General features: G+C 40.3%; 1 protein-coding gene across 1 annotated transcript in view; it reads left to right on the forward strand.

Annotated features, from left to right (window-relative positions):
- The window catches only part of DNAH6 (dynein axonemal heavy chain 6), a 5,071,261-nt gene that overhangs the window by 4,592,983 nt on the left and 450,835 nt on the right, over positions 1-27,443 (forward strand). The window contains exon 70 of the mRNA XM_044059309.1: positions 7,117-7,236. Within this exon, the coding sequence (XP_043915244.1) occupies positions 7,117-7,236 (120 nt within the window). The remainder of the gene's footprint in view (positions 1-7,116; positions 7,237-27,443) is intronic.

Genomic DNA, 27,443 nt, shown 5'->3' on the forward strand with positions numbered 1-27,443 from the left:
GTCAACAGTGGGTATATATCATTTCCAGGAAAAACATTCAGATATTATGAAGCTAGCAGATGCAGACTGGAGAATTACTCCACTTTACTTCAACTCTCCAAGAAGATTTTGCGGTGGCTTTCCAGTTTCTTCCCTCAACCTCCAGAGTAGTGCCTCTGGTTGATAAGATAATTTCTGTTGTAGTCTGGAAGGCATGGAAAGATCCTCATGTGGTGTTCTCCATCCCTAGGAGACCAGAACATATTTTGGGTATCAAGTTTGTGACTACTTGGTACAATTCATAGTGATAGATTCCATAGTTATTGTGGTGGCCTTGGTGAGGGAGCCTACTTCCCACTCCCCCAACATGGGTACTGTGGCTCTGGATTTCTGCAGAAAGTATGCTTTTCTGTCATCCACATTTTCTGTCAGGAAGTCCAGTTATGTTTCATACATGTTGTGGTTTCAGCATGAGCTTGGTGATTAAATGGGCAATATGCAGTAACAGTCACCCAAAAATAATGAAGCTAAACCACAACTTTTGTCTCAGGTGATAGCTGTTTCTTCCAGTACAAATCTGACCATATGCTTGGACATGGACTTTCTCAGATTTCTGTACTGAGAAAGATTTGTATATGAAGTAAACTAAATGAGTTTTCCCTCCAACGTCACATGATTCTGGAAGGATTTCTTTTTTCCAGTACTCAGGTTCTCCACCAGAAGGTATTGCTTTAATGAAAACATTAAAAATTAAGGGAGAGTTTTGCTAGTCAACAGTGGGTATATATCGTTTACAGGAAAAACATTCAGATATTATGAAGCTAACAGATGCAGATTGGAGAATTACTCCACTTTACTAAACCTTTAAAGATGTTTTAAAAGTTAATAGTCAATATCCAGATCCAGTCTCCAGCAGCCAAAAAAGCTAACAGAATCTGTAAGTATCCATTAGATAAACAAACATTCTCTGTACAGTAAATAAAATTCTAGAAACATCTATTAATCAACACCAAAGCCAAGTGAGGTTGCTGTTTTCCCTGGCATTCTTACCATTTCTTAAGGACTCTGTGTTACTGTATAAATAGAGCTAAAATCTTTATACATCTAGTAGCACATTGGGTGTTGTTGTACTAAACTATTTGTCCCCATCAAATGTGTTTCTATGGCCATTCATAGAGTCATTGCTGGTTAAAGTCTTCCCAGCCAAGGACAGAGACAATGGAAAAAAACTACTGAACTCTCCACCCTTACCCCATCCAAGACATAGTTTCCTCTCTCTCTCTCTCTCTTAATTCACAACACACACACACACAAAGAGCCTGTATGATGGGCTACTGAGGTCTATGTATACATGGTTCTTTATCAGGTGAAGTCTGGAGATTTGCAACAATCATGTTACTAAAACTAAACTCTTTGTGTTATGCCCAGATCTCCTGAACCTGAGTAGAAATCTGTTCAAACTGTCACTTTTAAACTACTTGTATTTCCTAATTCCATATATTTTGGCATAACTTTCCAACCACTTGCTCTTATACTCTCTCAAAAACATTTTTTATAGCTCTATTCCTATTTTATTTTGTGACTACTATATAACTTACATAACAATCTAAGAAGCTCCTCATATAACAACAATGAAAAAGATATTGAATTGATTTCCTAGATTGGTTTTGAACACCACACACTGACAGGGACTTGATACAAAGAAGTATAAATGGAGAATAAATTATATACTACTTCATAGATCATATTTAATACTTAATACTCAATTATATTCAAGAAATGTATTTATATGTATTTATATGTATTTATTGTTTACACTACGTTATTGATGATGACACAGCATTTGGAAGCATTTCTATGGGAGTTCATGTTTTGAGCGCCAATTTTGAACCAATAGGAGATAGAGATTATTTAAGTGTTTTTTAAATGAAAATTAATGGATTCTGATGAAGTCTTATGTTAAGAGATGAAAGCGCGCTAAATCCAGTTGTACTTTTGTTTTTTATTTTATTTTCGGTATTAACGTTTTTACATGTACTGTGGTTCTATCCTGTACATTTGGAATAAAGTATTTCAACTGGTTCCGGGTGTTATAGTGGAATTACTATTAGAGGACAGCCTTTATCGCTACCTGGCAGCGTATTTTGATCCTTGGTTCCTGGTTTTATCCTTCCTTTCTGGACAGGAAGTATCTAACATATCTTTGATAGAATAAGTTTCTGTAAATGTGTGTACTTCCCATCAACCCCATAAACAAATTAGCATACATGGGGGCAAAAGCTGCCCCATGGCTGTGCCTTGATTTTGTCTATAAAGGTTCCCCTCAAATTCAAAAATATTGTTTTTCAAACAGAAGTGTACTAACTCTATAATATATTGAGTTCTGGGATTATCTCCCAGAAAATACTGTAAAGCTTCTAGTCTATATTGATGTTGTATATTAGTATATAGACTAGTCACATCTACAACTACAAAGTACATATTTTCTCTCTACTCTATTCCTCCCACCTTCTTCAAAAAATCAAAGGAGTCCTTAATGCAAGACGGGAGGTTAAGTACTTCTTTCAACATAATAAATGAGTCACAAATAGAAGCTGAGAGAGTTATAAAAATGTTTTTGGAAAGATGATATGAAGAGCAACTGGTTATGGAAAGTTATGCCAAAATATATGGGAAGTATGGTGTAAGCAAGAAAATAAGTTACATAGGTAACATAGGAAATGGAAAAATGGTTTCAGCTGATAAATTTTTATTTTTTGTTACCAAATATACTGTTTTTTTCAGATAGACTTAACAGATTATTAAAAGAATATTGGAAACTTATAAAAAGGGAAGTTTCCTCTTTATCACAAGTAGAATTAAAAATATCCTATCAGAGGGGCCGTAATTTAAAAGATTTTTTAGTACATAGTAAATACAGTAAACCAAAAGTGCAAAAACAGGAATATAATAAAACTGGGCACCAGCCCTTGTGGCAAGTGTTCTAATTGTCAGTTTATAGTATCAACTTTTGAGAGAAGAAATGGCAAAAATTCTGAAACACAGGATAGTTTTTCCTGTATAACTAAGGGAATAGTTTACGCTATTAAATGTTCTTGTGATTGTTTTTATATTGGAGAAAATAAAAGAAGTCTAAGTGAAAGTATAAAAGAGCTTGTCAGGGACATAAAGAATAACAAAATTATAAGTCCCGTAGCAGATCACTGTAATAGAGTGCATTTAGGAAATACAAGTAGTTTAAAAGTGACAGTTTTGTAACAGATTTCATTACAATTTGCCAGTGAAGATGTGCTTAAGCATACATTAAGGAAAAAGGAATCGATCTTTATTATTAAATATAATACTATGCAACCTAATGGGCTAAATAAAGAATGTAACTGGCAAAGTTTTATTTAATGTTTGTTTTAGCTTTAAGAGATTTTTATTCTGTATAATTGATGTGATTAATTAATTGAAATTGACTGTGTTATAAATAGGAAACATTGAGAGCTTGCATTTTACTCTGTAAAGGCTGTTACGGCCGAGGCGCTAGGAGATTTTATGGTGGAATTTATTGTTTTCTACTTCATTGTGAAATAAACAGACGTCTATTTATTGAAAGGAAGAAGGTGTCATTGGTTTGTTGGAACATGGTTTGTGATAAAGTTGATTGTTTCTTTGGTTGTATTTCCATCATGTTAAGCAAGAGAATGGTCTAGATGGATCAGTGCTCTACCTTGGCTAACAAATTTAAAATAAATAAATAAACAAATAAATATTTTTGTAAGTTAAGTACTTAACACACTCCAGATTGTTTGGGAGTTGCTGCAGCCAGCATGGAGCAAACCATGCTACTAAGAATAGGGTTACCACCTATTCCACTTTGTGAGGGACAGTCCCTCTTTGGGCAATTGTGTCCTGCTAAACAATTGTAAAAATGGCAAATATTGTGAGATTTTAGGACAAAATTATTTCCTATATTTGATGTAATAGTTGCATAAACAGTTATTCTGTACCTGAAACACCTAAATGTTATAAGAAACAAAATAAGCAACTAAAATGGTACAAGAATAAGCTTTTATTTAGGCAAAAAAGTGAAGTTCTGCCTTTTGTACTGGCCATGGGTATGTTTCGGCCTGTAAAATCTGACATTTGTACCAAAAATGTTCCACTTAGGGCATCTGAAAAGGTGGCAACCCTAAGTAAGAAGCAGTGAAACCTGGTAAAATCTTCTGAATCATCGTAGCCCACAGCTCTCAGCTCACATGCCCAGTGTCCTCAAATGCCACAAACCTGTAGACAAATTAGACAGTGGTGCTGCCATTAATTGTTATGGGAAGAGTGAGAGGCCAAAAAGAACATGAAAAATTTCTAACCGCTGTTATCCTTTCTTGTCTCATATTACCCATTTCTTCCTTCATAGGCTTCTTCCAGTCATCACCTGCATGTGCTGTGAATAGTTGGAGTTCCTTAACCAGTTAATTCCTGTACCATGTTACAGTCAATATATTTTAAAAAAAAGCACAACCTGTTGAACTTCATTATAATTTCAACTTTCTCTTGAGAAATGGCATTGCTCACACACTACCCCACAACATACAACATATATATATATATATATATATATTTATATAATATATATATATGTATATATATATATATATATATATATATATATATATATATATATATATATATTATAAATATAACACTATTTTTGAAAGTTTATTTTTATTTATTAAATTACTTGTTAAGATACGTAAATATACTAATACATGCAGATTGTTTCTAGCCATATCACAGGTCAGAAGAGCAATAATAAGGATCTATATCATGTTATCGTAAAATCAAAATGTCGAACGGCGCAACAGCGAAAGTGCCGAAATATTGAGGGTCCATTTTTGAGATCTCAGAAGATTGGGATATTTGCCCTTTCCTCACTGTAGTGCGATCTCGGAGTTGGAATATATATTTAGCAGGGGGGGCAGCCCCCCAATACTGAATTTAAGTTTCGGCATTTTCACTCTTGTGAGCATTCAACATTTTGTGTCTTCGATGTTCTGATATAGATGCCAATAGTAAGGACTATATGTAGTGATAATTTAAAACAGTCTGTAAGAATTGTGGTTTGGCAGGTGGGAGGGATTCAGAATGACTTAAGGAACTCACATAATTACTCCTTATTGCATTATATCAACAACAGGTCTGAACAGAACACCTCAGACCTGTTGCTGATATAGTACAACCAGGAAATACTTTTTTATTAGCTCTAGGGGATTATCATTTTGCAGATATAGTATGTCTTCTGATCCTGTTGTTCTGTGATGATAATTTAACTGGGGTACTTGCAGTCAGCTGTTCCAACCTTTTACTGCTTACTGCATCCTTCATAGGTTCTTCCCTCCTTGGTCTAGAGACTAAAGATCCCAACAAGGCCTACCATAAAGTAGAACAACATCCAAAATGTTTTGGTAATTCCAGCACCTCAGACTTCTTTGATCTGCTATAGTCTTGATCCAGCTATGAGACGACCAGTGTAGCTGGGCCAAAGAGTGAACATATTATTCTTTTCTCTATTAATCAGACTAAAGACTATAGGACTAATTCTGCACCAGCTTAATCATGTTTGCTTTTATCTACCACCACTGGTGTTTTGTTACTGTATTGTGTTGCCATATACACACATTCTTCACGTTATGTAATGAAAATTCTAACTAATGAATTTAGCAGTGTGCTTTCTTTTGTCACTAATAAGGTGAGTCCTTTCAGTCATGGGTGGTTGTAGATGGCTGTGTTACCCATGAGTAACTTTACAGTGAAATTTATTTTTCTCTAATCTGTCCAGGCCTTCTCACAAACACAGCACAGTTTACTGTATCTGCTTCTATAGTTGAGGTCCTCAAACTTGGAAGAGGAGTGGGGTGTCTCAGATATTTCTGCAACTGTAGAAATGTACTGAGATGCAGAATGAATTTCTCCCAGATGATTTCATTTTCATGTCTAAAGAGGATGTGCAGTTATGCAAATTGGCCATTTACCAGTTATCCCTTACTTAATAATTCCGTAATTGCTTTGGTCTCTTTTGAACACCAAATTTATTATCTCTGCCTTCATTGCAAGAGTGGCCTGCAGCTTAGTTAGCTCAATTTAGCCCATATTGCCACCAGTGTCAGCTATCACATAAAAGCAAAAATGAGCAATAGCAGTAGCAAAGGGTGATTCAGAGACATGGAAATTAGCTGATAATGAGTTTTTTCCTCATTATGGCTAGCATATCTCTGACTTGCAGTTTACTGCATCATTTAAACAGCCCCTTTTGGTGATAACTTTTACTGCCGATGGTGGGGTTCTTTGTAAATCAACAGGAGTGTCTCAGTGTTGCTCAAAATTTGGCATTAATTTCATCTGACAAACATTTTCTTTGATATCTGACTGCCTTTGTAACTGTTACATATGACAGAATGTAAGGAGGAGATGCACAAAATTATGAAGAACTATCAAATTAATTTTAACTTGCTTTTTCAATGACTGGCTTTAGCTAGTGTGCTCTTCACCAGCACTTAATTCTTCAGTCAGCTGTTTATGATTTTAGCCAAATAAAAGTGTTCATTCATTCTTTCATTTTCCAATTATATACTTTATTCATGTAGGAGGATTCCAGATGTGTAGAATTAAATTGAATTTATGAACTTGGTTGGACGAAAGTTTTACACCTTTTAAGTGGTAAACTTTGCATGAACAGTCTTAGGTCTTGCTATGTTTTCAAACTGTGAAAATACTATGCATGATCAATTTAACATTGTAATCCCTTTAAATAGCCAATAAAAGTGGCAGATTTCTTACTTAAATATTTGCTAGATTAATGAAATGTCTACAAGTAGATCATAGTTTGAAAATGTAATATATTTTAAGAAATGGGTTGATTTTTGACACAGGAATAGGATATGTACGATTCATTCAATTGACTTTTCATTCCTCAGTGACAACTATCCTTAATGCAGGTATATTAATTGTTACAGACCGTTTGAAATGAATGAATAGAAATGCTATGTTTTTTTTAAAGTGAGTAAATAATGTTCCTTTCATAAAGTACAAACTTAATGAAGATAATATTGTGTACCACTTATGACTCATGCACTTATTCTGAATAAATCTTAGGTGAAATTACATATGGAGGAAGAGTTACAGATGCATGGGATCAAAGATGTTTACGCACAGTCTTGAAGAGATTCTTCTCACCCGAGACGCTGGAAACTGGATACATATACTCTCCATCAGGTATCTTTTCATTTTGATTAATTTTGGTTAGTTGAAATGGAATGAAAAGCATTACTTTGATATACTTTCCATTAATAAAAGGTAACTTTGACATCATACACAGGTTCAGTAAATCCATTTTATATACTTCCCATTAATAACGGGTGTTAGAAAAATATATATTAATACAGCTTCAGCCTCAGTAGTGTTGTTTCACCCTCTCACATTGAGAGTGCCTCATGCAGTCGCAATTATTTTACTGCAAGAGAAGGTAGCATATCTTTCCCCTGCTAGGCATCTTTCCTGTATGACTATACTGTTGAGCCAACCTCATATGATGATTGAACGATGTACGTCTTTGAACCCTTCTACCTTGCTCCCAACCCCTGCAGATGGCATACCACACAGCTGCCTGCAGGTGATTGAGCAAAAGACACTGCCTAGAAAAGATCTTACGGATGTTCCCTTGAATGATGCCGAGGTGACATACTACGTGGATGGCTCATGCAAAAGGTTCCTGCAGGACAGAACCTAGTAGGATATGCAGTAGTTTCTGACACAGACATTATAGAAGCGAAATCTTTACCACATAGTTTATCTGCACAGGCAGCAGAATTGATTGCCTTGACATGGGCATGTACCTTAGCAAAGGGTAAATGCGTGAACATTTTTACTGACAGCCAGTATGCTTTTTGTACTGTACATGTTTTTGCGCAACAGTGGAAAAATTGAGGAATGATAACATCTACTGCGAAACCAATTAATCATGCACAGTTTATTTTAGATCTTTTAGAATCTATTCAGTTACCTCAGAAAGTAGCTATTTGTAAATGCACAGCTCATAGTAAGCAACAGGACAGGATTTCAAAAGGTAATGCGAGGGCTGATACAGCTGCAAAGCAGGCAGCTTCAGAAGCATTTCTTTTGAATGAGGAACTACAACCCTCTGAGATTTTAGACTTAGAAATGTTAGACAATGCAGACACTTACTACGCAAGCTGAAAAACAAAGATGGATAAAACGAGGAGCAATTCTTGAAAAGGGGCTTTACATTTCTAAAGAAAGAAAAACGATATTGCCATCTAATTTGTTTAGATATGCAGCTTTGTTGAGCCATGGGCAGTGCCATGTCTCAACAGGGGGGATGGTACAGCTGGTGAATCAAGTGTTCACAACATATGGATTTACAAATTACTCTAAAAAATTTTGTTCGCTATGCCACATCTGTAATAAACATCATGCACAAGGGGCATTAAAGCCCAAGGAAGGGAGTTTCCCTACACCACCGTATCCATTTCATACTATCTGTATGGATTTCATAGAGTTGAATAAATGTGAAAATAAGAAGTATTGTCTTGTCATTGTAGATATGTTTTCCAGATGGGTGGAAGCCTTTCTGACTAAAAATCCAGATGATATGACTGTGGCCAAAGTTCTTGTTAAAGAAATCATCCCTAGATTTGGCATTCTGGAAAGGATCTACAGTGATAACCGCACACACTTCGTGAACCAGACCATACAGCAGTTAAGTAGACATTTTGGTATTTCCCTAAAAAATTATTGTGCTTATCACCCTCAATCTGCAGGGCTGGTAGAGAGGCATAATGGGATTTTAAAAAGCAAGCTAAGAAAGTTAATAGTAGAAACGCAGAGAAATTGGGTGTACTGTCTGCCCCTGGCACTGTTGAGCATGAGAACTGTTCCAAATGCAAAAGGATTGACTCCTTTCGAAAAACTCTTTGGAAGGGCTTATTATATACCTCAGTGGAAATCTCTCATGCCCACAGACAAGGAAGCTGACAGTACACTGTCTGAGTACATGCGAAATTTGTTAACTTCCAAACATTTGTTGCAGTCAAATTCTGTTTCAGATAAAGAACGAACCAGACCATCAGAAGTGGCAGTGCCCCCTGGAGAGTGGATTTGGGTGAAGACAGTAAAGAGAAAGAATTGGGCATCTCCAAAGTGGGAAGGTCCATATCAAGTACTTTTGTCAACACCCACTGCAGTCAAAATTGCGGAGCGTGCCTCCTGGATCCACTTGACGCACTGTAAATTAGTTAAAAACTTTGAACTGGACAAAAATCTTGTTACATGCCAAGAGCAAAAATGATAGAGTCCAGAAGAAACAGGAATGCAGAACAACCCTTTCCTCAGAAGTATTGCATAATCATCCTGTTAACTGTACTAGTGACAATAATCTTTTTGCTGTGGCCTTTCCTTTTCCCAGCCACACAGACTGAACTGAATAAACGTGAAACGTTACTCATAAACTGGCATCCAAACTTTAACACTTACCAGGCAATTAAATATGTGTATGCTGAGACTTTCAATGTTTTGAATTGCTGGATTTGCACAGCTTTGCCGACAGCATACGGGGAGTTATTAATGACTACGGTCCCCCTAGGGGTCAATGAGACCTGGGAGAACTTGATTTATGATACCTCAACCATTACAGCACAAGATAAAATAGCATTGCACTTGTCTGTTCCACAAAAGGGAACTGTGTGTTTTTATAAAAATGATACTGTTCAGGTGGGTTGGAGCAATTGCAATGTGACTGTTCCTTATAGATGTTACACTAAAGGTAACAATGTAGATCTTTATTGTAATACAAACTATGATTCATTTCTTGGATTGATGCACAAAACACTTGATGAAGTAAAACATAATTCTGTTCTTTATAAACAGCTGTCTACAATTGATAGAAAAATGTTTTATGCAGGGCGAGTGTATATTCATAGCAAGGTTACTACTAAAGTAGAGGACTGTTATTTTGTGTGTGGCAGAAAGGCATACAAATGGTTACCTGAGAATTGGTCCGGCAATTTTTTTTTGGGTTACCTGGTTCCGGTCATACGACTCTGCAGTTTTGCCTTGAGGAAAAATTTGAAATGTCTGAGAGGTCATCAAGAAACCTGTAAATCCAGTGGGACAAATTGATGCGCGTTGGAAAGACCATCACTCTCTAGGCAAAGGACTGACACACATGGACTTGAGTGATAGCATTATATCGTGGGCAGGCATATTACCAGCATATGGAGCAGTGAAATCGATCTGGGAGCTGAGAAAACTGTCAAAACTTCTCGAAGTGATGAGTAACGCAACTTTTTCTGCTCTCGAATTGGTGACTGATGAACTGAATGCTATGAGAACTGTAGTGCTCCAAAACAGCATGGCTCTCGACTTCACCCTTGCGGCGAGAGGTGGTACGTGTGCTTTAATCCAAGAAGAATGCTGTTCGTATATTCCTGACCATAAACACGAGATAGACAATCATCTTGAGGTAATTCAGCAAGTGTCGGCCATGACCAAACCAGGCCCAAACCCACTGACGGACTTTTTCCAGAAATGGTTTCGGGGGTGGGGTACCATCCTAATGAACATCCTGATTACTATTTGTGTAGGTATGCTCCTACTGGGAGTATGTGTTTGTTGTGGTATCCCCTGCATGAAAAGACTGATTAAAGACCTTGTAGACATTTCAGTTTCTGAAACCTTATATCAAAGTACTGAGTTTGAAGAACTGTTAAAAGACTAAAAATGCTTTCATAAGTTTAAATTAAATGACTCTCTTAACTGCAAATCCTGAGTGGAAGAGGTTAGGAGAAGAAAACAAAACTGTTTATGCTTATTTTGAAAGTAGAATAAAAGTATTAATAGGGGGGAATTGTTAGAAAAATATGTATTAATGTGTGTATTAGCAGTATGCTTAGTGCATTTAGAGCTTGAAAATGGTTAACACATTTATTCTATTTCATACTGCATACATCTGTACAAACTGCAGATGGTTTCTGACCTTGTATTGTTAGCTAAAATCTTGCTTGTGCCTTGGAAATTTACTGAGAAGCAGGTGATTTCTGCTTGGGTTAGGAAAATAATGAATAGAACAATACTACTTGTATGAAACTTAGACAAGAAGTTCTGCTGTGCTATGAAAAAATACACAGCTGTAGAAGTTACAGATAATTAGTACAAAGCCTGCTTGAAAATATGAACTGCAATCAACATTTGCTTGTATCTGAGTTAGAAAAGTACCTTGAAATGTAACACTGTACAATAGACGCTTGTAAACGGATTAATGGTCATCAAGGCCAGGTTGTTTTTCTCAAAAGTTTCTCACAAATCTAGTCATGTCAGCAGAAAATCTGAGTAACATCTGCTGTAGAACAATGCTAAAAGTTGTGTTTGATTACGTCAGCTTAGAAGGCCATGTCTTGTAAAACAGTATAAGAATGAACATACTTCCTGTTAATAGTTAGACAAATCCTTGTATTTGCATGTTTTTGTCTCCTTGCGGCAAGTAAATTAAAAGTGCCTTAACTGAACCTTACGTGTATTGGTCTTTGAAGTTTCTTCCTTTGACAACGGGTAACTTTGGCTTGATTCACAGGTTCAGTAAATGCAGTTTATAAACATAACAGGAATAGCAAGTAGATGCGTGTGTGTGTGTGTGTGTGTGTGTGTGTGTGTGTGTGTGTTTATATGCTGTATATATGTATGTATAGTGTGTATATATATATATATATGTATGTATATATATATATATATATATATATATATATATATATATATATATATATTATGAATCTGCATTACAACGTTGAATATCTATAAAATCGACATTCATAACATAGAAATGTCACAATATCAACATGCCAGAACATCAAACCTTTTAACAATGAAAATTCAACTTTTTGCAGGAGGTCTAGCCCCTCTGCACCCCTCAAGTAGAGGACAATGCCCTTCACACCTCCTGCTACTTATATATACCAACTTTGAGATCGCACTACAGCTGAGAATGGGCAAAACTCGAATCCCAGCTGTACTGTGATCTCTCACAAACGTACACAACAATGATATTGTGAGGTTTGCTGTTCTGGCATTTTGATGTTGTGTCATTTCGATGTTTTAGTACTGATGTTATGAATATGGATGTTATGAACATTCAACGTTCTAACACAGATCCACACACACACACATATATATGTGTGTGTGTGTGTGTGTGTGTGTGTGTGTGTGTGTGTGTGTGTGTGTGTGTGTGTGTGTGAGTGTGTGTATCTATCGATAGATAGATAGATATGCGTGCCCACACAATCACATGGGCCAAAAATAAGGCCCATTTTCTATGGTTTCCCAGTGGGGAAAGCTCCAAAAGAGACAACTTAACAATCAGGAAATTACAGCAAAGAAAACTTGTTACATACAAAGATACATGAAGACAAAAATGTACTAATAACAAGCTAATTATATAGTCATAGTGTCAATATAAAAAAAAATGTATATGGCTCTAGGTGATTTGGTTATGTTGACTAATGTTGCCAAATGAGCATCTGTAATTACTGGTGATAAGCAGGTTGAAGACCCGGACTACTCCGACCTACGCCAGGGACCTATGCTAATGGTGGGAGGGGTGTATTTGCCTCTGTTTGCCAGTGTGTGCCCACCATAAAGCCTGGTAGCCCTGGGTCAATAAGCTACTGGCCAGCTGGTGTATAGTTGCCCAGCCTGGGTTACCTGGGATATGTCTGTTGAGCAAAAGCTGAACATAAAACCAATTAACCTGCCAAACATGAACTGAGAATTGCTACATTTAATGTAAGTTCACTGTTGTAGTACCACAATCAACAGAACATGCTGGAGGGACAGGTTTATAACCCTGAGACTGCCCATGCTCTGGAACAGACTTCCCATACATGTCAAGCAGAGCACCTCACTGGCCCTTTTGAAGAGAAATCTTGATGAGTGGATGAGAAATAGAAAGTTCACCCCGGGATCACTTGATAGGTAACTATCATCAGGTGGCACGATGCCAGGGCACTTCTATGGGCTAGGCTTGTAAAGGCTCCAGGGCCATTAGCCTAGCACACACCTACGAACCTATGAACCTATAGGACACAGCTTGGAAGTGGATGACATGATAATACAGAGGAGGCTGGACATCCTATGTATCCAAGAGACAAGATGGAAGGACAATGCAGTGAAGCCACTTGGCTTCGGATCCATGGTCTCCTACTAAGGAGGAGGACAGACTAGAAATGTTGTGGAAATTGTGGTGAGAGAGAGGCTTCAGAAGACAGTGAGGGATATTATCAGAATTAGTGACAGATCCATGGCAATCAGACTCCAGTGTAATGGTAGGGCAGTATTTATAATCTCAGCCTATACCCCACAGCAGGGTTGTGATAGTGAGGAAAAGAGTGCCTTCAGCAGCAGTTGTAGGACCTACTAGATATTATGAATTGGTGTTGATAATGGGTGACTTGAATGCACATATTGGAACAGACAGAACAGGATATGAAAACTGCCTGGGTCCACATGGGTGAGGCAACAGGAATAAAGAAGGAGAGGCCATTCTAGTCTTCCATTTTACAGATGACTTGATAGTAGCCAACACATGGTTCAGAAAGAGAGATATTCACAAGATCACATACAACAGTGGCCAACATGCAACTTAGGTAGACTTCCTTCTAGTAGAAAAGGACACTGGGGTAGAAGGAATGATTGCAAAGTCATCCCCAGTGAAACAGTCAGCCCACAGCATAAAGCACTGGTTGCCACAATCACCTGCAAGCAATGGACACAGAAGGCTGTAAGGGCAACAAGACCAGGCTGAAGACATGGAAGTTGACTGTTGAGAAAGTACAACAGTTCAAGGAATTACTCAGGACTCTAGCACCCCAAGAAGAGGAGGAAATAGGTGGAGTTGAAGAAGAATGGAAATACCTCAAAACATTATGTGTGAGGACTACTTAACTGATACCTGGCTGAGCCAGGTATGGAAATAAGTTACATAAGGAAAGCTGGAGGCAAAAAGCATTAAGTCATAAAAGAGAGGAGTGCAGAAAAAAGTGGGAGATAGAAAAGCCTGATCAGGCTAGGACGGAATACCGGTTGGCTAACAAAGAAACTAAGAAAAGAGTTCCAATAGCAAAGAACAGAGCATCAGAGCACTCTACCAGCTTCTGGAAAGTGACTCATTAGGTGGCACAAATAAACTATATCATGTTGCAAGGCAAGGACAGAAAGATATTCAGACACCCTTCATAAGAGATGCCAGCAACAACCTGCTCACCAGTCCACAGGACATCAAAGACAGATGGAAGGAGTATTTACAGCAGTTTCTAAAAGAAGAAAATCCCACAAAAGCTGTGCTGTCCCAGGAACAGCCTACAATGAGAGAAAAAAGGAGCCCACAGTTGAAGAAGTAAGAATAGCACTGCTGAAAATTAAAGCAGGGACACAGCAGGCTCTGATGAGGTCACAGCAGATGTGATAATGATGCTGGGTGAGATAGGGGAGAAATGGCTCCTGAGGGTACTGATAGCAGTGTGGAGAGAAAGGTGTATCCCAGATGACTGGAGAATAAGCATACTCATGCCAGTGTACAAAAACAAAGGGAACAACCACAACTGTGGATGGTACAGAGGCATCAAACTCCTGTCACATTGCATGAAAGTTCTGGAGAGGGAGATTGATAAATGGATATACAGAGTAGTAGAATATGAGATAGGAGACTGGATTCAGATCAGGATGCAGCACAACTGTCCCGATGTTTACATTGAGACAGATAGTTTAGAAGAAGCTAGAGATGAGGAAAGAGTCCAGCTGGGCATTCCTAGAATTGGAGAAAGCATATGACAAGGTCCCAAGAAAGCTGATTTGGACAGTACTACAGTGGTTTGAAGTCCCTGAAACATTGTTAGAATTAGTGCAGGCTATGTACAAGGGCCCAATGACTCAAGCATGAACAATGTTTGGTCTCACAGAGGAGTTCCCAGTGGGAGTGGCTGAGCACCACTGGTGTTCTTACAGGTGATGGACTACATTTGCAAACAGGTCAGAGGGGGAGAGATCATCAAAGTTGCTGTATGCAGACAATATGGCATTACAGGCAGGCTGTGAGCAAGAACTTTAGCAATGGAAGAGGGAATGGAATGCAGAACTGAAGGCACATAGGATGAAACTAAGCACAGATAAGACAGTGGTAATGGCTGCAAATTGGGGAAATCATAAGAAGCTGAAAATTGCGATAGAAGAGAAGATTTTGGAATAGGTAAATAGCTCCAAGTATCTGGAAGGGGTGGTTGAGGAGAAGGGAAGTCTGAATGAAGAGGTTAAAGCTAGACTCAAAGGGGCTGCATCTAACTGGCATAGAATCTCAGGTGTAGTCTATGACAAAAGAACACCAAAGAAACTGAAAAGTAAGGTGTACAAGACAATGGTGCGACCAGTACTTCTGTATGGTACAGAAACCTGGGCAGTAATGGCAGAACAGATGAGGAAGCTAGAAGTGATGGAAATGAAGTGCCTGATATGGATGGTAGAATGTACACTATGGGACAGACCAAAAAATGAGGACATTAGAGCAGAAGCCGAAGTAGCCCCAATTGCAGAAAAGACCAAAGAGAGCAGAGTATCATGGTTCAGACACATGCAGAAAAGTAGTAGAGAATCTTGTGAAGAAGATTTGGGACAGACAGGAAGAAGGTAAGAGGAAAGAGGATGTCCATCAAAGAGTTGGATGGATTGTGTGAAAGAAGATATGCAACAGTCAGGCATGAGTGTCGAAGAAAGTAGGAGTATGGTATTGAATCAAGAGAGATGGTGACAGTTAACATGATACCCCAACCCCATGTAGAAAATGGGGAAAGGGGGCTGATGATGATGATGATGATAATGAGTTTGTACATGTTTTTGCATTATCACCTCTGGCAATGTTAGCTGTTAAAAGCAGGGAGAAAAAAAGAGAACAAGTGAATCAGAAAAAAAGGATAACTAAGATTAAGTGAAACAGAATTGAGCTACAGACTTAGGTATTTGAGTAATGGAGAAATTAGTAGCTACTGAGAGATAGAAAATTGTAAATGGTGGAGGGAGTTTGAGTATAGTAAGTTGTAGAATTGTTTTTATTTGCTTTTGTTAGTATTTAAAAGCTATTGCACAAATTACTTGATAGATAAAATAAATGTCATGGTATGTGGATTCATTTATACCCTTTTGCATATTCAGTTCTGATCTGTTTTGAATATGATGGACTGCAGTGCTTCAGGCATGAGTGTCTGTTTATTAGTTGCCATTATGGCTGGTTGTGAAACTGAGCTGAGGACTCCTGATAATGTCAGTGAGAAGTAAAAAGGGGAGAAGTGTTTCATTATTGATATGTTATTCCAGCATGGCAGGGTTTCTTTGCCATGTGAATATTAGGACTGCCAAGGGCATACATAGGAATTCTGTGGGGTGTAGGGTGACCAAAAACAGCATGCAGTCCCAATGTAACACTTGATAAACCAGTATGATCATCTTTTATATCATATTATATGCATCTGTTTTATTGAACATAACCTATGTGTAACACAGCATGGCATATGATATTACATGACATGGTGTTTGTAGCAATCTATCCTACTGAACAAGGTCATTGTGATTAATACATATGTGTAAGATGAACTCACTGGGTTTTCTGTAAGCTCTTAACATTTTTGGCAACCCATTCATCTCACAGATGCAATGAGCCAGACCCTTTCAAGGTCATCCTTTGGCTTCATAGAAAGTGAAAAAAAAATATTTTCCATGATTGCTCCAGCTTGTTGAACTCAACCGTAAGCGCAAATCAGAACTCAGCAAAACCTGTTCTGGTCATGATTATAGATATTTTAGAGATGTAATATTAAAAATTGCTGACATCTACTTTTCTTAATCTTCATAATCTAGTTTATAACATAAACATAGCAAATTACTTCATGCCTGTGCACTTTTTTCTCTCTCTTTTGTCTTGCTAATTTTATCCATTTAGTTGATAAGTTATATGTTTTTGCTAATGTTATCATTATTTGATTTGTTAAGCTTAATATTTTTTGCAAAATGTTATAAATTTTTATTAAATGGTCATTTTGTACATTGTTTATGCCTTTAGCTTGAGTTATGGCTGAGCAAAGTCCTCAGACAAGCCCATCTACCCAGCTAACTAATGAACACACAAATAAATAAACAAATAAATTCTGCCTCTTGCTATCTCTCCCAGTGGTACTCCAAGTTTGTTTTGTAGAGACTGTTATCTGTGGATCTAGAATCAGCAGATTTGAACCAGATGGTCAACAATTTAGTTCCTTAATCAACTAAAAGAAGCCAAACAACACCCGCAAATGGCCCCCACACCCCCTGTTAATTATACATACCAACTCTGAGATTGTACTGCAGTGGAAAAAAAGTGCAAATTCCCTAGTCCCTATTGTACCATGATCTCAGTCAGAAGAGTTTGACAAACTAAATTGTTGACCATATGGTCTCGACCATATGGGTTTCAACAATGTGAATCTTCAATCAAATGAAGTGAACCCATAATCTGCATACTTTGTTTTTGTTGGGTGGTAATGCAGAATGCATATGTGATGAAGTCTAGTGTTGCTGCTTCTTTCAGATAAGCTCCTTAATCTGATGTTGTCAATCTTTATTCTGTCCTCAAATGTGTTAATGAGAGTCCTGTAGCACATCACCTTTTATATAATATTATATACATGCTGTTTCATTGACTATAACCTATGTATAACACAGCACTACATATGATACTACATGACATAACTAAAAACCTCTTGAGCTCCTCTTTTACCCATAATGCTCCAACCCCAACATACCACAGATCTCGTTTGCTGCTTTTTGTGAAAAGATCTGGTCAGCTTCAGCTCTGCAGTTTTCTAAAGATAAGTGTTTTCTGTCATAGTTTTTATCTCTTAAATCTTATTATTGTATTAGTCCCTTACCTTTTACACTTAGTGTAATACTTTACTACCATCGTTGGTAACTTGTCTTCCTTTTCTGCTATTTGTTACACGTTAGTGCAGTCTTTGATACCATTGCTGGTATCCTTTTCCTTTATCCTGTCAATGTCATCACATCTTTAAAAAAAAAAAAAAAAAAACTTTTTTTTCCCTTTTTCTTTGTTGCTGGTATGTCTGATAAAGGGCCTTCCGGTTTTAAAAAATGCCAAAAGTGTGGACAGAATCTGTCCCTGCTGATGTCTGTGCTTTGTATATTTAGTGTTTGGGCCTGGACCTTCTCTTAGAAGACTGTGTAATATACAAAAACTTCAACCCTAGAGCCATAGTGGACAGAACGAATAAAATGATATAAAAAGGGTTGCTTCCTTCATCCTTATGTGAAGCCATTTCTGGGGCTCAATCCCCCAAGATTAAATTCAAGAAGTCTTTGACTAAGTCTCCGATACCTTCTGCTTCATTGATTCCATCTTCAGAGCTGCCTAGAAAAGCATAAAGCTGGGTCCTAAGCCAGTTCCAATGCACTGTCCTTTGGATCCAACCAAAGAATCTGTGGATCCAAGGTCTTCAGATCCAAAGATCCTGGTGAGGACAAGGTACTCACCATCACTGGACCCTATACTTCCATGGTTCCTTCTCCTTTTTTGGAGAGATGCCGTTTCCAGTCACCACCCTGACCACATCTTATTCTTCCAGGAGTTTGACCAAAGAAAACATGGAAAGAATGATTAGGAGATTCCTCTCGGTGCAGGTAGAGATGGGTGTTCTTCTGGCTCCTACCCCCTTGTGTCAAGGAAGTCCATCCATTTGCCACACCACATTTAGCTGCTCCTTCTCTGATCCAAGCAGCTGTTTCAAGGTCCCTGGATCTGAACCTTCCGGTCCTGAGTGTACAGACCCTGACATCTTCAGATCTAGATGACTCTCGGAGCTGAAGTGGACTTGTCAGATTGAGTGTTGGAGTCAACTTCGAAGTCTTTGGAGCTGTCTCTGCCCCTGGAACCTCGGCATTGGATAGCTCAGCTTCAACTTCTGCTTCTGAGAGATTGGGGCAAAGGAAAGCAATGCTCAAGAAAAAGGTCTTCTCAGATCCATTGTCTTCCTTCTCCCTGGAGCACTCTGCCTTCGAGGTAGTGAAGAGAATGTTTTCTGCTCCGGCAGGATAGACAGATCCATCCCCCTCTGATCTCCCATCTAATTCCCAAATGTCTCTCTGCTTAGAGCCACATCATCCTATGCCAGCTCAAGGCCCCCAGACCACCCAGCAGGGTTTTATGATCTCTTCCGATACGTCACTGTGACAGCCCACTGAGGAAGCTCATAAGAAGAGGAAGTGCAAGAGGAAGCACTTGGACCCTCCACAAGAGTGAGTCACTGAGGATATTGATTTCAGTGAAGTAGAAGGTACCCCACAATCACCTCTGGAAGATGTCATTTGGAGACATTCTTGAGATCCTTAAGCAGAGATGTGGTTGGTCCTCCAGCAACCCTTCACTAGAGGAGTCAGTATTTCTGGAAGCCTTTGGAGCTGGCACATCTACCTCTTGGGTTACTCCACCCACCAATGAGCTCATTGATTTGCTCTCTAGGCAGAAATAGAAGGGACCTGATTCAGTTGAGCCAATCCCTAAGAGGCCAGATTGGATTCTGGCTCCACCTGTCAGGAAAGAATTCTGGAGTAAGGGGGTTCCCATGGACACTATGGTCATGGAGGTGGCCAGTGAGAAGGAACTTGCTGAGCAAAGCTCCTCTGTCCATCCCCCTAACAGGGAGTCTAGGGTGATGGACAGATTTGAGATGCTTCAGCAACCTTTGCCCTTAGATCGCTGAACTGTTTGGCCCACTTTACCTGAGACTACGAAGGGACTCAATTAAGGAACTTTCAAATCCCTTTTGGTGGCTACTACAGCTGTGCTTAGTCTTCTGTGGTCTCTCAGTTGTCTACCCTTCAATATATTTCAAATTCGTCCAAGAGGCTTATATCACATGCAGCCAAAGGATGCACTTATGTGATTTTGCAGAGCCTTTCAAGTCCACATTCATCAATGCACCCTTTGACAGCAGTTCATTGTAATCAAATCACAGAGCGCTTTACTATATGCTACAGAATTCATTACTGCTATGGCCCCACCCTTGCCTGCTGGTTTAATCACCACACGTTCATCATTCATAAGATTAGTTAAAGCTTCTCTCTCTAGAGCCGTCAGGTTATTAAATGTAAACTCCTCAAAATATTTTCTAATGTCCACCTCACATGTTTTACAAAAAGCTTGTATTGTAGGATGTACACGAGGAACAAACGTACTAGGATGTCTCAAAGTATATTCTGCACATCTATTTACAGCAAAAATTTCTCTAAGTGCTATATTATGACCAAACAAATTCAGATCTAAAATTACCTTACTCAGTGATGAGGATCTGCTTGGTAAGAAGGAAAAGCCCTTACTTAACACTTCAATTTGCTCAGGAGACAAAACAACATCAGAAAAATTGTATAAAAAAAATAAGAAAAGAAAATATGATATGATTAAGGATGAGTGTACTTATGTATGTGTCTCCCCCATAATGGTTAGGCACATCATACATAAGGTTAAAACTAAGTTGTTAGCCTTAAAAGATGAAGATTTACTAGATATGAGTTTGTTTAATTTTTTAGATATAGAGCACCCAGTAATACTGATTTTTAAAGTTCTCCCTAAGATTCATAAGAACATTATACCACCACCAATGAGACCCATAGTCTCTGGTAGAGGATGGGCAATGGAGTACTTGTCCATATGGGTGGTGTCTAAGCTGAAGAAAGTGTTACAGTTATACCCAAGAATCTTAAGGGATACAGGGCAATTTTTAACCAATTTGTTTGATGTATCACAAAATTTGGATATGACCAACACTTTGTTGGTCACTTTAGATGTAAACAATCTTTATGTGAGAGTGTTCAATCTCGCCTTTGTTCTTACACATGGGTTCGGAGCCGATCCTCGGCTCCGCGACTGCAAGCTCTGCATCGAGAAGAAGCTCGAGGACATCTAATACCCACAATCCCCCTCTGCCTTTACCCCAGATCTAGTTTGCCGCTGCTGCATACGCATCGTTGGAGACTAGCTCGAGGCTGTACAGATAAGATTTTTATCTATTCTGTTTTATTTTCAGAGTTTTTTATCTAGTTACTTAAAGTATAAGAGTAGGTGTGTGAGTCATTAGAAATTCTCGATAATTAGAATAGTTAACTTAGTTAACTTTCGAGTTTAGAGTTTTCGGGGCCTACCCCTTCTTGGACTTGTGACTAGATACTTCTTATAGTCTTGCCTTTTGGCATTTTCGGATTTGACAAATTTTGACTAAAAGCTTGTTTTAGTTAGTATCAAACAGACTTTATAACCGGATTTGACACTTTTGCTGGATTGGACTTTTTACTGGACTGGACTATCTTTACTTTTTCAATATGTCTGAAAAGATGAAATCTGGCTTTAAACGTTGTCAGTGTGGCCAAAAAATGTCGGTCACGGACAACCACAGTTCCTGTGTCTACTGTCTTGGCCCTCTCCACTTACAAGAGGACTGCTCTATTTGTCACTCTTTTAGTGGGAGGGTCATGACAGATAGGCGCAGGAAGCTGATGGATAGAGGATTGCTGAAACCCTCTTTCCAGGAGGCTCTGGATGCTTCAGACCAGGCATCCAAGTCTTCGAAGGGGCGCCGGAGCCAAAGTCATCGGCTCCGAGCTCTTGAGTCTAGTTAGATCACCGGTTCCACAGACTTCAGTGTTCAACTGTTGGCAGTTCGAGCCTCGAGTCTTGGAACCGGTGACGGAGCTCCCTCCACCGACTCTGCTGAGGTCGGCGCCGTCTTCGATCCCTTCGACTCGTTCTTCTAGAGCCCTTTCCGACACCGACGTGGACCGTGTGGTGCAGAAACTTATGGAGCATACGGCCCTGTCCAAGCTTATTTCGGTCTCCTCTCAGTTGATGTCGAGACTTGAAGGCCTGCCACTATCTCCATCTATTCCTCCTCCGAGACCTGTTCAGTCTTGGAGCCGGAAGAAGCTGACCTGATGATTGTGGAGCCCTCGGTGCCAGAACCGTTTTCTCGGTCGGCACCGTTTACCTCGACTCCATCCGATCCGGTACGAGTCTCGGACCGAAGGTCTGTCCTTGGTTCGGGACCGAGAGTCGGACCGATGTTTCGTTCCGACTCTCCCTCGGGCCTCGCACGGATCGATTCGGTTCCGTCCTCGGGTCGGTGCCTTTGGCTCCTGTTTCGGGATTCTTCCCATTTCTTCGAACCGGGAGATACCTCGACTCGGGACCCGGGGCCTTCGACCTGATGAGGAAGGTGTTGTCTACTCAGACAACCACATCAGCAGGTACAGCTTCTCCTCCCGGACCGTTATCCTCCTCTGCACCCCGTCCAAGCGTCGGGCACCAGTGTCTCAGCCACCCCTGGAGGGTGCCCTCTTCCTCGGAGGCTTCTTCGGATGTTCCCCACGAAGAAGTTCCTAGGAAAAGACTGTGTAAGAGGAGACACTTGGATTCTCCACAAGAATCCTTGACATCTGATACTGACTTAGATGAGTCAGAAGGGTCCCTAAGTCACCTTCAGAGGATGTCTCTTTGCTGACATCTTGGAGATCCTTAAACAGAGAGGTGACTGGCAAGCCCTCCCCCCTTCTGAGGATGAGTCAGTTTTGCTGAAGGCATTTGGTGCCCGTCCTTCCTCCTCCTGGGTCACTCCGCCCTTTGATGAGTTAATGGAATTAATTGCTCGAAGGGCGTGGGAGACTCCTGACACAGTGGAACCTGTCCCTAGGAAGCCAAATAAGTACATCACGGCACCACAGGACAAAGCTTACCTTACCAAAGGAGTTCCGGTAGACGCCATGGTGGTGGCAGCGGCCACGAAAAAGGAGATGTCGGAGTCTTCCTCATCTGTCCATCCGCCTAACAAAGATTCTAGGACCATGGACAGATACGGGCCGGGCATTTTCAGTTCAGCGGCTTTCTCTATGCGTTCCCTGAACTATTTGACCCATTTTACACGTTTACAGAGGGATCTAGTCAAAGAGTTGTGAGATACCCTCCAGGGTGCTACAGATGCCGCGGTCTCAGAGAAAGTTACAGCATCTCAACACCCTTACGTCCATTGTGAACTTCGTCCATGAGGCTGATATCCTATGCAGCCGAAGGATCGTTCAGCGATTGCTCTTCGTAGGCAATCCTGGATGCGCTTATGTTCGACATGGAAGCCTTGAAGTCTTCCTTTACTAACGCCCCATTTGATGGAGCCACACTTTTTGGCCCTAAAGTAAAGGAGACCCTTACCGGTGTGAACAGGAGGGAAAGACTCTGTCTGCTGTCGGAGTCCGTTTTCCACCCTTCCAGACCGTACCCCAAAGGGCAACGTGGTGGGAAAATGTGGTTTGAAAACCACAAGGGTCTTTTCGAACACACAGGGTGATGCCCCCTCTAGAGGCAGAGGGGGGCAGAGGTGGAAGACGCCCTGGTGGCAGAGGGGTCCGCAAAACCAAGGTGACAGGGATAACCTCCCTGGCAAACCTTTTCAGCACTCCTGAGAGGAGGCCCGACTGTCCTGCTCTGGAGGCAGTTTTATACCCTCAGGCCTGGCAAAACCTTTCTTCAGACAATTGGGTAAAAGCATTGTTACCAGAGGTTACAAAATCCGTTTCTATCCACCCCATTCCAAAGAAAACTCCCAGATGTACCACCCCATCTGCGAGACCCAGCAGCTACAGAAATTTCAAAGCTGCTAGAAAAAGTCATCCAACCAGTCCCAGCGGACCAAATAGGATTCGGAACTTACTCAAGGTTCTTTTTAGTTCCAAAGAAAACAGGGGACTGGAGGCCAATTCTGGACCTAAGTCATCTCAACACCTTTGTCAAGAAGGAAAAGTTCGAATGGTCACGCTTCAATCGATCCTTCCATTCTTACGGAAGGACGACTGGATGTGCTCAATAGATCTGAAGGACGCATACTACCACATCAAAATGGCCAGGGCGTCCAGGGATCACTTGCGCTTCGGCTGGGAGCCAGTCACTATCAGTTTCGAGCCCTGCCCTTTGGTCTGACCACAGCCCCAAGGTCTTCACCAAATGCATGGCAGTGGTAGCGTCTCATCTGAGGCCTAGGATTCAGGTGTTTCCGTATCTGGACGACTGGCTCCTGTCTGCCACCACCAGGCGTCAACTGATACATGCCAGGGATTACTCCCTACAACTTTGTACACCTTGGCATTTCAGTAAATTTGAGAAATCTTTGCTACAGCCATCACAGCATATCTTATTCATAGGAGCGAATTAGATACCGTCAGTTAGTTCTAAAACTTCCGACAGAAAGAATAGTAGCACTTCAATTCAACATCTCCCTTCTGCTATCGTCCAGAAAATCCCCAGCAAAAATTGTTCTGAAAGTTCTGGGTCTCATGGCAGCTTCTCTCATAGCAATACCATTGGGGAGACTGCACATGAGAGTGCTACAATGGCTTCTATTTGCACAATGGTCATTCCAACAACTTCCACTGACTCACGAAATATTGATAGCGAAACATGCAAGTCACACCTAAGGTGGTGGTTACAGACTTGCAACCTATCGGGAGACCATTTGTGCTACCCACACCGCCAGCGATAACCACGGACGCTTCCCTGATAGGGTGGGGGCATCTTTCAGGGACAGACAGTCCAAGGCGAATGGACCAATCTGGGTACAATCTGCACATCAATGTTCTGGAGTTGAGGGCAGTGTTCTTGGCGTTGCAACACTTTGCTCCCCTTCTTCCTCCAGGGACCATTGCAGTTCAGACAGACAACATGTCAGTAGTCTGGTACATAAACAAGCAAGGGGGAACCAGGTCTTACCAACTATGCAGAGAGGCCATGAGAATTTGGCAATGGGCAGAATCCACGGTCGCTTTCTGATCATCCCGGGGTCATCCAACGTCATAGCCGACAGGCTGAGCAGGGCAATACTATTGCCTCATGAGTGGTCCCTCAAACAGTCAGTTGCGGAAGAATTTTTCGCAAATGGGGCCAGCCTACCTGCGATCTGTTTGCGTCTCCAATGAACGCCAAATGCAGGAGCTACTTTGCCCTATTACCCCCTCCAGGGAAGTCCCCAGGGACGCTGGTGCACGATTGGCCCCGGGTCTCCTATATGCTTTTCCTCCATTTCCCCTGATTGCAAAGTTTCTACAGAAAGCAAACAACCTTCAGAGGACTATAATTCTCATTGCTCCGTTCTGGCCTCGTCAAATTTGGTTTCCCTTTCTATTGCATCACCGCATTCGGGGACCTTGGATGCTGGACCCAGAGCCAGATCTACTGACTCATTCGTCAGGAGTTCCTCACCCATCCCTGAATCCTCCATCTAGCAGCTTGGCTGCTCCTTTTTAGCCAGGTCAATTCCCCTTACATCGCGGTTCAGGATATTTTGGTAGCTTCTCATAAAGTTTCCACTACAAAGACATACACCAGTAAATGGAAGCGTTTTGTCTTCTGGGAGTCACATCAGTTGGACCCTGTTACAGCTCCGTTAAACAAGGTTTAGAATTCTTGTCTGAATTATTTCATGAAGGAGCTTCCCCGGCTACTTTAAGAGTACAGTTAGCTGCCATTTCTAACTATCATATAGAAGAAAGTGGTGCACCTATTATGGCTCACAGACTCTGTAAAGCCTTTTTAAAAGGTTCCTTTCATATCAGACCACCAGTCAGAAGTCCGACATCACCGTGGAATTTAAATTTGTTGCTTTCTAAATTAATGTTGCCACCCTTTGAACCAGCTTCAAGTTGCACATTGAAATTGTTGTCATGGAAAACATTATTTCTAGTGGCCATTACATCTGCTAGACGAGTGTCTGAGCTTCAGGCCCTTTTGGTCAAACATCCTTATTTAATATTTCATTCTGACAGAGTATCCCTACGCACTAACCCATCCTTTCTTCCCAAAGTTTGTTCCTCTAGTAATATCAACCAGTCCATTGAATTACCCACCTTCTTTAAAAACCACTCTAATAAGTTGGAGTATATGTTGCACAAACTAGACGTCCATAGACAACTCAGATTTTATTTGGATAGAACAAAAGATCACAGGAAATCTGATCAACTATTTGTAGCTTTTGCTGACAGCAGGAAGGGTCTTGCAGTTACAAAACGAACTCTGTCTAAATGGCTAACTGACTGTATCTCATATGTTTATGAAGCCTCTGATCAAACTTTATCTGCAAAACCTAGAGGACATTCTACCAGGTCAGTGTCTACATCTTTGGCTCACGCAGCTCGCTTACCTTTAGACACTATCTGTGCAGCTGCTACTTGGGCTAAACCACATACATTTATCTCTCATTACAAAGTGGACAGGGTTTCTAGGGATAGGGCAACCTTTGGTTCCACTGTGCTCAAGAACGTTCTCCCTTGAGTTCCTCAGGATCATGGAGCTAGGGACGCTACCCATGTGTAAGAACAAAGGCGAGATTGAACACTCTCACATAAAGAAGTTATGTCCTTACCATAACGTTCCATGTGGAGTGTTCATCTACTCCCACCCTTCCCACCCTTAGGAAGAACGTTCGATTTGGTGCCTGGTCTGGAGTATTCTCCTTCTGCTGTTGCAGTAGTACTGTTACTGTCATACCCAGGGTATGGTTGTATATATGTATATTATGTATATAGTGGCATGTGTGCGTATGTCTGGTTTGCTTGCAAACTAGATCTGAGGTAAAGGCAGAGGGGGATTGTGGGTATTAGATGTCCTCGAGCTTCTTCTCGATGCAGAGCTTGCAGTCGGCCGGCACGGAGCCGAGGATCGGCTCCGAACCCATGTGTAATAACCAAGGCGAGATGAACACTCCACATGGAACGTTATGGTAAGGACATAACTTCTTTTTACTGTCATCAGTAATGATTATGGATTAATGGCAATAAAGGAGGTTTTGACTGAGAAAAAGGCATATTAGAACCAATACCTTAATAGTAGAAGCCCTACAGTTGGTATTAGAGAATAATGTATTCCTCTGTAATGGTATTTATTACAGACAGAAGCAGGGTGTGGCTATGGGCACACCCTGTGCAAATTCATATGCCAATTTGGTTTTGGCATACTGGGAGAAGTGCAATATTTTTGGGAGTGACCAACCATGGATAAATGACATACTACATTATGATAGATTTGTAAATTATGTCTTTTTGAAATGAGGACAGGATGTATGAGAACTAATGCTTTTTATTCAGTATCTGGAGAATACAACCAGCTTTTTGTGGTTTACAATTAAGAGTGATGATAATACTATAAATTTTCTGGATATTTGCCCCACCGAAAGTTCTATGGGAAGTTTGAATACTGCTTTATGTAGGAAAGACTGTTGGAGTAATCACTATTTAGAATTTTCCAGTATGCATCCTAGACATACATTTCAAAACATAGTGGTGGAGCAAGGGCACAG

This window comes from Protopterus annectens, chromosome 17.part0 (assembly GCF_019279795.1).
Source record: "Protopterus annectens isolate FY-2018-M chromosome 17.part0, PAN1.0, whole genome shotgun sequence".
In the NCBI taxonomy this organism is placed as follows: domain Eukaryota; kingdom Metazoa; phylum Chordata; order Ceratodontiformes; family Protopteridae; genus Protopterus; species Protopterus annectens.